This window comes from Ovis canadensis, chromosome 3, assembly GCF_042477335.2.
Source record: "Ovis canadensis isolate MfBH-ARS-UI-01 breed Bighorn chromosome 3, ARS-UI_OviCan_v2, whole genome shotgun sequence".
NCBI lineage: Eukaryota > Metazoa > Chordata > Mammalia > Artiodactyla > Bovidae > Ovis > Ovis canadensis.
This window is the reverse complement of record NC_091247.1, coordinates 199,953,817-199,967,150: the sequence shown is the minus strand read 5'-3', so window position 1 is coordinate 199,967,150 and position 13,334 is coordinate 199,953,817. Positions and strand designations below refer to the sequence as shown.

Sequence of the window (13,334 nt, the reverse complement as noted above, 5' to 3'; positions counted from 1 at the left end):
CAGCATAGAGAGCTCAGCTCAGTGCTCTGTGATGACGGAGAGGGATGGAATGCGGGGCAGGTGTGTGTGTGAGAGAGGGAGGTTCAGAGGAAGGGGATATGTGAATACATCCAGTTGATTCTTCTTGTACAGCAGAAACTAACAATATTGTGAAGCAACTATACTCCTTTTTTTTTTCAATGAAGGAAAAATAGGTTTCAGATCCAATTTGTCCAATAGCCACTGCCAGGTCATGTCAGCAGAATAAAATGTAATGTTTTTGTATGTCAACTGTTTTGTAATCAAATAAATGACTTCTGTTTTAGCCCATTTCTAGCTTTAGACCTGTAAAAATCTTTAACTTTTTGTGATTTAACAAAAACATTTAATCGGGAGTCAATGCCTTTTTAGAACAAATTTACCTTCTGGCATGTTACTTTTGATAAGACTAGAATATTGATAACATGTCAAGGCCATTCTCCTCACTTGTGCATATTATGCTGAAAATGGCAGCTTTGACGTAAAACATCTGCTTATGAATTCATTAACGAACCTGTTATGGACAAAGCACATTATTTTTTTCCTTAAAGTCGTCATTTCAAAACACAGTTTGATTGGCAATTTATTTTCCTGTCCCTCTTTCTAGAACCTTTGTGTGTGCTTGGTATGGAAAGGGGAAAAAAAGACATTTTAGTTGTTTATTGGTGAGTGATCAGTCACTTCAGTCATGGCCGACTCCTTTCGACCCTATGGACTGTAGCCTGCCAGGCTCCTTCTGTCCATGGGATTCTTCAGGCAAGAATACTGGAGTGGGAGTGGGTTGCTGTGCTCTCCTCCAGGGGATCTTCCCAACCCAGGGGTCAAATCCGCATCTCCTGTGGCTCCTGCATTGCAGGTGGATTCTTTACCTGTTAAACCAGCAGGGAAGCCCAGCTGCTTGTTCAGTTCAGTTCAGTCGCTCAGTTGTGTCTGACTCTGCGACCCCATGAATTGCAGCACGCCAGGCCTCCTTGTCTATCAGCAACTCCCGGAGTTCATTCAAACTCATGTCCATCAAGTAGGTGATGCCATCCAGCCATCTCATCCTCTGCCGTCCCCTTCTCCTCCATTGCTTGTTAGGATAACCTAATAACTGGGTTTCAGTTATGAGTTCTATTAAAATATAAATATAGTATTCTTTTTTTCTATTGCTTTTTCTTTGGAAGTTGCTACAATCCCTTGAAATTAATTTATAAAATCCTAAAACCTAATCTTTAATGTTAAGATTTTTCTCTAGATATGGTGGGAATCTTTTAGTCCTTAGTTTTTATCTTCCTCCTCTCCTAAACAGTCGAAAATGTCTTTAAAGCAAGAAAGAGCCAGAACCACGAGTGCAGTGAAGGGAGTAACTATTCCTTAAGTTTCTACCTAAAAACTCCTTTATATGTTTCATTCTCATTTACGAATCAAATCTCCTTTCTGCATATGACCATCAAGTCCAAAAGTCAGATGCCCAAACCTCAATCTCTCTTGCAGAAGTATTTACAGGTAGATTGCATCACTCATCGGAGAAGGCAATGGCACCCCACTCCAGTGTTCCTGCCTGGAGAATCCCAGGGACGAGGGAGCCTGGTGGGCTGACGTCTACGGGTTCGCACAGAGTCGGACACGACTGAAGCGACTTAGCAGCAGCAGCAACAGCAGCATCACCCATCAAGCTTCAATCCCAAGACAAACTCGTCTGTTCTTTCTCTATATGCCCTGATATTTCTATTGCTAGCCATTCTCCCAGTCATGCAGACTTTAAGCTTTCAAGTTTTTAGTTTGTGTTATCACTTTTTTTATCATCTAAGATTTACTATTCAAAATGTCCAAGGGTCAGAATAGGATCCATCAGCATCACTTGGGAGTTTATTAGAAATGCAGATTCTCAGGCCCCATCCCATCTATACTGAATTAGAACACACATTTTAATGAGATTCCCATATGATTCAAAAACACATTAATAAATACCTGCAGAGCACTACTCTGACATTTAGAAGAAAGAGATCATCTCTCTCATCCATGGTACCTTAGCACATGGTGGCCACTCTGATCCTTGTTCACTGTCTGCCTGTGTGTATAACTGTTTCAACTAAAGAAAGTCTTGATGAAAGTGAAAGAGGAGAGTGAAAAAGCTGGCTTAAAACTCAACATTCAAAAAACTAAGATCATGGCATCTGGTCTCATCACTTCATGGCAAATAGATGGGAAACACTGGAAACAGTGACAGACTTTATTTTGGGGGGCTCCAAAAATCACTGCAGATGGTGACTACAGCCATGAAATTAAAAGATGCTTGCTCCTTGGAAGAAAGGGTATGACCAACCTAGACAGCATATTAAAAACCAGAAATATTACTTTGCCAACAAAGGTCCATCTAATCAAAGGTATGGTTTTTCCAGTAGTCATGTATGGGTGTGAGAGTTGGACCATAAAGAAAGCTGAGCGCCAAAGAATTGATGCTTTTGAACTGTGGTGTTGGAGAAGACTCTTGAGAGTCCCTTGGACTGCAAGTAGATCAAACCAGTCAATCATAAAGGAAACCAGTCCTGGGTGTTTATTGGAAGGACTGATGCTGAAGCTGAAACTTCAATACTTTGGCCACCTGATGCAAAGAACGGACTTACTGGAAAAGACCCTTATGCTGGGAAAGACTGAAGGCAGGAGGAGAAGGGGAAGACAGAAGATGAGATGGTTGGATGGCATCACTGACTCGATTGGACATGTGTTTGAGCAAGCTCTGGGAATTGGTGATGGACAGGGAAGCCTGGCATGCTGCAGTCCATGGGGTAGCAAAGAGTCGGACACGACTGAGTGACTGAACTGAACTGTACATATTTGGGTCATAGCCCTTTGCCTTCTCCAAATTCCTTTTTGCAGTTCTCTTCCATATCATCAATTTTTCCTTCTCTGCCGATCATCTCCATCAGCATACAGGTTCTGCAAATGGTCATCAAAAGAAACCAACAAACCTGGTTGATTTAAGCAAAAGAGGACTGCATTAAAAGCACACTGCAGGTGGATCACTATCTCCTCAGCACTGCATGCAGGAATCTGTCCCTAGCGTTGTAGCCATTATTGCCCACACAAACGTGAGCACCCTACAACCACTGCTGCACCAGAAAGTGCTTCGCCCACTCCCCACTTATTCCCTCCCAGCTCCAGTCTCCATCCAAGTGGGTACATCTGATTGGTGAAGCCAGTATCATGTCCACACTCTACCTGATATGGAGACTGGGAAGGAGTATCTGACATGTTCAGCATCTACAATAGAGGGAGGACACTGCCTCCCAACAAAAGTCATAATTTATAGTTTAGGGAATTTCAGAAATTTTCATCAATTAAAAGGATTCAGATGTTATTGAAAGGTTAAGAAAAATAAAATAATCCCATTTCTACCACACTCACTTATCTTTTTTCAAAGTTTATTTTTTCCTTCCCCCTTTCGGTGAAATTAAAAAAGGTTGTCCACACTTGTCTTTATTTCCTCATATCCTATTCTACCCAATCTAACATTGTTCCTCAAAAGCCAAAATCGAGCAGACATTTCTCAGCTCACACAGTTTAACCTTGCACTGTTATTGGATATTCTCCCAGCTCCCATGATCTTATGTTCTCTTGGAATTTTACTTTTTTCCAATTGCTTCAGCTCAGCTTCCTTTGCTGAATTTCCCTCTGCTCAATCTCTGTATATTTGTTTTCAGAGCTCTATCTCTTCCTCTCTAACGCCATTCACTCCCTAAGTATTCTTTCAATTTTGATTTTTTTCCTGGCTTAAAATTCTCAAATCTGATAATTCTTGCCTTTAGAAAAAAAATCTACAGACTTGTTTGCTCAGCTCTAGAGTTTTGCATCTGCAACTGCTTACTTTGAACTTCTTCATGTATGTCTAATACATATTTTAATTTTAATATGTCCAAAGAGAACTCTTATTTTCCCTCTCTAAATTGGTTCCTTAGGAAGTCCCTCCAATTTCAATAAAGGGCTTCATCATTCATCTAGTGTTTAAGTCAAAAATCTCAGAATCATCCTTGATGTATTTTTCTTAAACTCTCATATCCCATTTATCTACAAGTCCATATTTTCTACTACCCAAATTCATTACAGCTCTCCATTCCCTACAAGCACTCCCCTAGTCTAAGCCATCATCATCTTTTGCTTATTCCCTAACTGACATTTGAACTGGCCCATTTCTTCCTCTCCATCCTCAATTCATAGCACCCTCTCCAGACCCCCACACAACTTTGCTCCATTGATCACCTTCCTGTTCTTCAGACAAGCCAAGCTCTTTGCCATCCCAAGATTTTGCATTTTTCTTCTGCCTAGAATGTCAGCAATACTAAATCCATGCCAGCTTATCCCATCTGACTCCACCTTATCCTTCCAGATCCCTTTTGATTTTTACCTTCCCTAAACTAGCAGAAACTTGTCTTTTCGATTCATGTTTGTGTCCCTTGGGATGTCTGATACACAGTAGGCATTCCATAAATATTTGTTAAATAATTGAATTGATAATTAAGTGAATGACTGATGTCATATTCCACTGAGATTCCCTAACCTTTTCATTCCTATCCAAATGACTCATCTTTACTCACTGGTGGTAGCTTGATAGCTAGTTATCTAAGACAACTAGCTATCATTTGCTTTTGTTCATTTACTTTTGATTCTGCCTGGGGTTATTAAAATTCTCTTTAATAATAATAATAATGCCTTGAAAATCTAGTAAGAAAACCAAAGGTTATGATGCTGATATACTCAGAATATCTCCTGGCTGATGTGGGCAGTAAATGATGTTCACCCATCAATCATTTTTCCACTTCCTGCAACTGAATCTCCCTGGAGGAGTCATCAGATGCTCTCAATCTTGAAGATTGACAGGAAGTCCCTGCAGACACCAACTCTATGCAACATCAGGAGGGATCCTTGACACTAAGATTTAAAAGCACCACTCTCAGAACAAGATTTAGAAAACTCACAGGCTAAGTTCTAGTTATCGCAGCTTCTGGAAAGGTGCGGAACATGAAGGTAAGGAAAAGTTTTATTTGAGACTTTTAAGCTATTTTATAAAAAGCTGTATAGTGTTTTTTTTTAACTCTTTCATGTTTAATGTGTTTCAGAGTCAAACATTATGCCCTTAAAATATCAGATTCATTGGATTTTACAAAGAAAAAAATTCACTTATTCTCTTAAATCCTCGTTTGGGTTAAATAATTAAAATATTTCTAAATAATTTTTTTTAAGATCTCTTTGTGAATTAACTAGATGATAAACTGGAAACTCCCTTCTCCCCTACACTCTGAGGGCTAAAACAGAACATAGCGGAAAAAAAAGGGCGGGGGGAGGGCGGTGTAATTGTCCAGGAGCGAAGGAAAAAAGTAGAAGATTCTATAGGCACAGAAATGACTGATCTTTTCATGCAGGGATTCAAAAGTCTGGTGGTAATGACGTTGACCCTCTTCCTGGTGTTTTCTTTCATGGGAAATTGCAACAGTGCTCCGCAGGTAATCACAAGCAAAAATTGGGGCTCCTCTATGCGCTGAGTACGTCCTTCCTTCCTTCTCCCCTCCCCTTTATTTCTTCCCTTCTTTTCCTTCTTTCTTCTCCTTCCTTCCCTTCCCTTTTGTTCTCTCCCCTGCCTTCTCGTTTATTTCTAATGCTGGGCTGGGCAGCAACGCCTAACTGCTTTCCTCTTCTTGGGTTGTAGAGACTCTTGGAGAGAAGGAACTGGACTCCCCAAGCTATGCTCTACCTGAAGGGTGCACGTATGTTCCAAACACTTTGCTCTTCTGACAGTGGTAAAGAGCCTTAGGGCCGCATGAATCCTTGGGACAGACGGTGCGGGGAGAGAATCCTATCGAGTTTGTCCCCATAAATAACTGAGGTCATCCTAGTCTCAGTTAATCAAGGAGAAAGGTCGAGGGTGGAGGTAGGGGTGAGGTGGGGAGGATAATCAGAAATCCTCCAACCAAAACCGGAAGGTAGTTGGCTCTTGCTCAAAGGAAGATTGGGGTTTCCCAGGCCCACCGCCCCGGCTGGTGAGCGAGATCGCCGCTCCTTCCAAAGCGCTGGGGGAGGTGCGCGGCTTTCCCGGTGGTCTCCTCCCCCATCCGCGCCGGGGGCCGGGAGGCCCGCAGCCCCGCGCGCCCCGGGTGGGAGCACCGGCCTCGCCGCCCCGGCTCGCCCACTCCTGGTCCAGAAACTCCGATCGGCCGGGCCGGGCGGGCGCTGAGCCCTTGTCTCGCCTTGGCAGAGGGGCGCCGCTTCCTTTCCGACCAGAGCCGGAGGAAGGACCTCTCCGACCGGCCGCCGTTCGGTGAGTGCGCGGGAGCCAGGAGGCCGCGCGGGTCGGGAGGGCGCACTCCGCCCCCGGGAAGGCGGGCTCCGGGGCCGCCCAAGGGAGAGCCGGCCGCGCGCGGCCCGGCTGACCTTAAGGGTAGAGATCCGGTGGCGGGAGCCGGGGTTCCGCTCCAGACAGCCGGGGACGGGCGGGGGGGGAGTGGCGGGGCGGGGGGTAGCGCGTAGAGGTCACGATAGGTATGAGAACTGTGCGCCTGCGCCTAGAAATGTGCCTCCCGTTTAACGCAAGATTTCCTTTAAACGCTGTTGTTACCAATGTTATCATCGTCATTATTAAAATAGTGATTTGCCTAAAAATTTCAGACGCCTCTATTTTATTACTGTAAAGAACTATCAAAAGTTTCAAAGCCAGAAATAGTGAAGAAGTGGGGGGGGGGCTTTAAGGATGGAGCCAGAGACTCTTTCATGATAAACTTTCCACGCCGTTGGATTAAAAAATAGCAATATCATTCATTTTGATAAACCTTCAAGATTGCTGAGAATTACCAAGTCTACTCGTTTTGAAAAATACCAAACACTGTTTTGAGCACGTAGTAGGTGCTTATCAAATTTTGATTTACTTTCTTCAAGCTGGCACCTTATTTACTGTAGGAGGGTAAGGTTTGTTTTCCCACATCTGTAGATCCCCAAAAATCGAGGTTTGTGTTGAATCAGGACGGTTCGTCTTCCATCAACTTAGGTTTGAAATAGTTTTGAATATTTTTCAGATTCTCTTTCAGTCAAATAATTGCCTTAAATGTGGCCAAGAAGGTAGATTATTTTCTCAAACTGCTTTGGAAGGAGTAAGAAAGAACTAGACTCCAGGCTGTGTGTGTGTGTGTGTGTGTGTGTGTGTGTGTGTGTTACTCGTTCAGTGTTTGACTCTTGCAACCCCACCAGGCTCCTCTGTCCATGGAATTCTCCAGGCAGAAATACTGAATGAGTTGCCATTTCCTCCTCCAGGGGATCTTCTTGACCCGGGGATCTTCTTGACCCAGGGATCAGACTCCAGGCAGAGTGCCCTCTAAATTTTCCACTCAGGCCTCCCATTTTAACCTCTGAAGGGGAAAATTCCTCCTGGGCTCTTTATCTTATCCTCCTTGCTTTAGTGAAATTTGCTGTAGTATATAGTTTAAATTTTCTTTCATTCCCTGTCATACACAATATAACCAACTGTAAGTAATGTCCAAGGAAAGTGTGAAATGTTTCAACTTGTAAAAACCAGTCTATGAAAGGGCTCTTTGCTGAGCAATCAAAAAGCTATTTCACAGAGATTTTTCTAGTATTATAGCATAGTGGAATAAGACTTATCTCTATGAGTATTTAGGATTCTCTGGTGACAGATGGTAAAGAATCTGCCTGCACTGCAGGAGACCAGGATTTTGTCCTAGGGTCGGGAAGATGCCCTGGAGAAGGGAATGGCAACCCATTCCAGTATTCTTGCCTGGGGAATCCCATGGATAGAGGAGCCTGGTGGGCTCCATGAGGTTGTGGAGTTGGACACAACTGAGCAACTAACAGTTACTTGTATGAATGCTTAAATGCTAATAGAACCTGTATATGTTTTTTCATTTCTCCAGAAAGACGAAGCCCAAATTCCCAACAACTAACTCTTCCAGAGGCAGCAGCTGTACTATTGGCTTTTTTGCAGAAACCACAAGAAGGTACAAGCATAGTGAACTCTTTTAACTACAGGACAGAGAAGATTTGAGTGCTTTGGAGATTCTGTGTTGAGTACAACAAAGTTGCTTTTATTTATTTAGATTTTTAAAAATAATTAACAGTTGCCCAGGCCATCAGAAATTCACAGAGATGTTTATTATTTACAGACTACCATATTTCTCATTATAGTGAGTCCCAAGAATGTAAAAACATTTCCTTGATGAGATGGTGGGATTTCATGTTAACTCCATAATCCATAGCCTTTTGGATCTTTTATTTCTCTTAGAACCCTAGAGACTCCAACTTCATTATTTTATATTTGAAAAAACTGAGGCCGAGTAATCACAAATCCAATTACTTGCTATGAAAATTTGAAGCAAATGAAATAGCTGAAAATCATTCATTTTTAACTTATAAACAGGGCAGTTTCTTACGGTTCACCCTAAGAGATATGGGCTAGTTCTGATGTTAAATGCTAAACTTGTGTGATTTGTGTTTCACTGTTCAACTTCTTGGATTTTCCCAATGGCTCAGTGGTTAAAGAATCTGTCTGCAGTGCAGGAGACACAAGGAGACTCAGGTTTGATCTCTGGGTTGGGAAGATCCCCTGTAAGAGGAAAATGGCAACCCACTCCAGTATTCTTTCCTGAAAGCTCCCATGGACAGAGGAACCTGATGGGCTACGGTCCACGGGGTTGCAAAGAGTTGGACCTGACTGAGCAACTGAGCATGCATACATACAGCTGCTTGCATGCCAGGATTAGGTGTGATCTTCAAACAGAGACTCTCTGTCCCTGTGGCATTAAAAACACTATTTGCATTAAGGCATCTTGTAACGCATTAGCCTGGACTTTGGAATATAACAGGACTGGGTTTAAATCCTGGCCTGACTGTTTTCCTATCTGGGTGGCCTTGGTGTCATTATTGATAAAAAGGGATAATGACAACCACCGGCAGGGTTGCTGTAAGAGCCAAATGAAACAAAGTATGTAATTTTTTATTAGTATTAACAATAGAGGTCATCAAAGCATAATAAATAGACCTAGACGTTTTGCTCTCAAAAACTGTAATGATGCCATATTTATGATATGATTTAAATGATAAAATGTATCAAAAAAAAAATAGAGTGAGTAGTGTGTGCTCGGTGGTGCCTGACTCTGAGACCCCATGGACTGTAGCTGACCAGACTCCTCTGTCCATGTGATTTCCCAGGCAAGAATACTAGAGTGGATTGCCATTTCTTCCTCCCAGGGATCTTCCTGACTGAGGGATCAAACTGGCATCTCCTGAATTGGCAGGTGGATTCTTTACCACTGAGCCACCTGGAAAGCTCTCTGGTGGGTCAGAGCACAAACTGCTGGCCTGCTGCTCTGACAAGAAAACCCTGTGCTCACTACCTGGTATTGGATGGGCAATGTCTGGGAAAGGAAGACAGCAGGAGGTTCTTTCTGGCTTCAAACTTACGGCTTTGTTGTAGAAAAACAAAACAAAAACAACCCTACAAGAAGCAAATTGAAGAGACAGGGATAAAGAAGTCTTTTGAACTCAGAGCAAGGTGGGAGTTGACTTGGTTGCGTGGAGGAGGTTATACTACTGAATTCAGCAAATCTGCATTGATGTCTGCTAGGTGCCAGGCACTGTGGCAGATAGAGAAAAAAGCAGGTTAAATAAAAAAGCAAAAATGAGAAGGACTATGTAGTGGTCCAGTGGTTAAGACAGCACCTCCTGCATTGGCAGGCAGATTCTTTACCACTAGCACCACCTGGGAAGCCCAATACATTTATTAATAATTGATTTATCCATACTAAGTGAATTACCTCCTAAGATTACCCACTATTATCATCCATACTTTACAGATGAGGAAATAGAAGCACAGAAAGATTGAGTAGCTTGCCCACTCTCAGGAGGCAGGGACATACTAGAACTGGGCTGAGAAATAGAAGGTAGCTGATTCTTCATCAGATAATTAATCACATGGTCTATGGATTTTTAACAGAGAGGGAACATGGTAAAGGAAGATGTAACTGGTTATGGCTTATAGGGTAACCATCAGAGCAGGAACAATAGCTACAATATGAGAACATCTACCGTGTGTCAGATTTTAATGTCATCCTTGTAACTCAGAAAACTGAACCTTTCTGGGGTGTATATCCTTTCCTAAGGCCACGTGGTTAGTAAGAAGTGATTTGGGGAGTTTAACTCAGGGCTGTGGGTTAACAGCTGTGAGTTACATCTGTAACTCTTGCCATCTCTCAAATGGATGGTGATAAGAGGAAGGCTGGAGAGGGGAGTCAATGAGAAACTAAGGCAGTCATTTGGGAGTGGAGTCATGAGGTCAGCAGGAATGGAGGCTCTATGCTGAGGCATACCACAAAGAGAGCAGATAACACAAGGTAACTATTTGCTAAAAGCATAAAACAGAATGGATAAGCAACTAGGTCTTACTGTATAGCACAGGGAACTATCAAATATAGCAGAATGCTTAGTAAGAGTACAGAAATCAAAGGAGGAGGAAGATTGTGTTGGGTAGGAAGGGTCATTAAAGAGGAGTGGGATGGAGGCGTGGGAGGGAGGCTCAAGAGGGAAGGGATATATGTATACTTATAACTGATTCACACTGTACAGCAGAAACTAACACACCATTGTAAAGCAGTTATCCTGCAATTTAAACTTTTTTCAATTAAATGATAATAAATTGCAGTTCACAAATCTTTCCCTCGCCCTGCCCAATGGTATGATTTACTGCTGCTATGCCCATTCTGAAAGCTTGTTTGGAGGGAATATGGGAAAGGAAATTAGACTGCAGAGTTAAAAGAAAGTGGCCGCTTGCTGGCATGGCCTTCAGAATTCTTGCAATGAAAAGATGAGAAATAGTTGAGTCATGGGTAGAAGATGCTGCATCCAACATTTGGCATTCTTAGTGGTTTTTGAAGTCAGTAGGAGGACAGCAAAGTAGAGATGAGGGGATCATGAAGTCTGAGACTTCATTGCTGGGAAGATTTGCGGAGCCAGAAAGGAAAGTGAGCTGGAACGGAGAAAGGAGGGCTCGTTTTAAAGAGAAAGAGAAAGTAAACTTCCCTGACAGTCCAATGTCTAAGATGTTGAGCTCCCAAGGCAGGGGGCCTCTGGTCAGGGAACTAGATCCCACATGCCACAACTCAGACCTAGCACAGCCAAATAAATAAATAAATATTTTTAAAAAAATAAAGAGGAGAAGGATCTTCATTAAAGAAACCACAGAAGGATTTGACTCTAGGTCTCCATTTCAAGTCTTTTGGAAAAATACATTCAAAATTGTAGTTCTTTAAGTTTCTGAAGTGGCTTGTCTCTGATGATGAAATTAGGAAACAAATTTTATTTGTCTAAATTGATGGGAAAGTTTGGATTCTTACATGATAGATTAATCAGTGTTCACCTTTATATTTTTATTCTGAAGTCCCTAGATATGATTTGGACTGACTCTTTGCAACCCCATGGGAATTCTTCAGGCCAGAATACTGGAGTAGATAGACTTTCCCTTTTCCAGGGGATCTTCCCAACCCAGGGATCAAACCCAGGTCTCCCATATTGCAGGCAGATTCTTTACCAGATGAGCCACAAGGGAAGCTCTTATTTTAAGTAGTGGATTATTACTTTAATGGAGGATATACAGGGATGATTCCTTGTGGTTTTTTTTTTCCTTTCCTTTAAATACACACTACCCCATATAAAAGAGATAACTAATAAGACCTACTGTATAGCACAGAGAACTCTATTCAATACTCTGTAATGACCTATATGGGAAAAGAAGTGGATACATGTATATCTGTAACTGATTCACTTTGCTATACAGCAGAAACTAACAGTACAATAAATTTTTTTTAATGTTTTCATTTAAAGAACAAATAGAGTAGCTGATTATCTGTAGTACTTTGAAGTTTGGTAGCAATTCAGGTTAAACTAACTCAGATATTCCAACTATAATGTTACCAATTAGGGGAAAGTGGTTTTCTCTAGAGATGACCTTAGACAAAATGAACAGTGAAATTTTGCCTCTGGTGACTTCCTCTGCCTTCCCCATTGTCAGTTTCAGCCCTTAAACCCAGTTTTAATTCTAGGAACCTAGTGTCCTCTCAGTCTGTTCCCACACAAGAGGGGATTCCTCCTGCTCTGAAGTTTTGCAATCCCTTCCAACTAATAAATGTCCCTTCTTTTTGTCTGCCTTCCACCCCAGGCCTCTAGTTCAACTAATAAGAGAATATGTGTTCCTTTGGCATCTTTCCCAACCAAAGTGCATTTTAATAGGAAACATAGAAACAGTGGGACTTTTCAGGTGGTGCTAGTGCTAAAGAATCTGCCAGCCAGTACAGATGTGAGAGACTCAGGTTTGATCCCTGGATCAGAAGATCCCCTGGAGGAAGTCATGGCAACCAACTCCAGTACTCTTGCCTGGAGAATCCCATGGACAGAGGAGCCTGGCAGGCTACAGTCCATAGGGTCGCACAGAGTCAGACATGACTAAAGCAACTTAGCATGCATGCACGCATAAAAACAATACGTTGATGCAAGTGCATGGTTCTACTAGTGAATATTTTAGATACGAGGCATATTTAGAGAAAGACATGTGGCCATTTTTGATTTCTACTAAACACCATGTAAATTCATTCACTGTGGCGACCCACATGTTAGATATGAATTCTCTGATGGATCCCAAGCTGAGGGAGGAAATTTTTTAACAAAATCAATCAGAATCCAATTAGGGGGCATTCCGTAGCAGAGGGCATGAGTTGACATAATGTAAGGGGGGCAAATCAAATGTTTACTTCCTGAAGTTCTCTTCATCTTGTGTCTTCTTCTTGTAAAAAACAGGATGTGTTTATGTTATGTTTTTTTTCCCCTTATAGCTGAAGAAGAAAACTTGGATCAAACCAGATTCCTAGAAAACAGTCTGCTAAACTGGTGAAAATATACCAGATTCCATTCAATTATCATTCTATTCTTGTTGAAAGCATGAGCCATGTGAATAAAGCCTGTGGACCCTTTTTCCTTCATTTGTAATCTTAGGAACATGTGCAGCCATTTTTATTCTTCCAGAAGCTAAAGTGATGCTGCGTTCTTAGAACATCACTGCTTTCTCCATGACTTCAGGTCCTATTTAGATCACCTGGTGTCTTACTCTTAAATTTAACCCATTTATAGTTATTAGGTTGAAGACTCTTTAGAGTGTTCCTTATTTTTGTTACAATACCCATCTTAATTTAATCATTCATAGTTGGGTGGGTTTTTTTTTTCCATTTGATTACCCACTTGCATTGTCTTAGCACTCAACAGTGAATCTCCTCTCCTTTCCCCCGTTT

General features: G+C 41.9%; 1 protein-coding gene across 2 annotated transcripts; it reads left to right on the top strand.

Annotated features, from left to right (window-relative positions):
• The first annotated feature begins 4,877 nt into the window (after nucleotides 1-4,877).
• On the top strand, nucleotides 4,878-13,019 carry SPX (spexin hormone). 2 transcript variants are annotated; one of them, XM_069585589.1, is made up of 6 exons: nucleotides 4,878-5,025; nucleotides 5,421-5,501; nucleotides 5,705-5,762; nucleotides 6,251-6,313; nucleotides 7,917-8,000; nucleotides 12,882-13,019. In XM_069585589.1, the coding sequence occupies exons 1-6, from the start codon at nucleotides 5,020-5,022 to the stop codon at nucleotides 12,938-12,940; spliced, it is 351 nt and encodes a 116-aa protein (XP_069441690.1). In that variant the 5' UTR covers nucleotides 4,878-5,019; the 3' UTR covers nucleotides 12,941-13,019. The 2 variants fall into 2 exon arrangements, with proteins under 2 accessions (XP_069441690.1, XP_069441689.1); XM_069585588.1 differs by lacking the exon at nucleotides 4,878-5,025 and having other exon boundaries at nucleotides 5,399-5,501.
• Nucleotides 13,020-13,334: the final 315 nt, after the last annotated feature.

Excerpts from the sequence above, each read along its gene's own strand:
- SPX (XM_069585588.1), top strand. The coding sequence starts at position 5,400 with ATGACTGATCTTTTCATGCAGGGATTCAAAAGTCTGGTGGTAATGACG. Across the intron at positions 5,502-5,704 it reads ATTGCAACAGTGCTCCGCAG|AGACTCTTGGAGAGAAGGAA; the intron begins GTAATCACAAGC and ends CTTGGGTTGTAG. Across the intron at positions 5,763-6,250 it reads GCTCTACCTGAAGGGTGCAC|AGGGGCGCCGCTTCCTTTCC; the intron begins GTATGTTCCAAA and ends TCGCCTTGGCAG.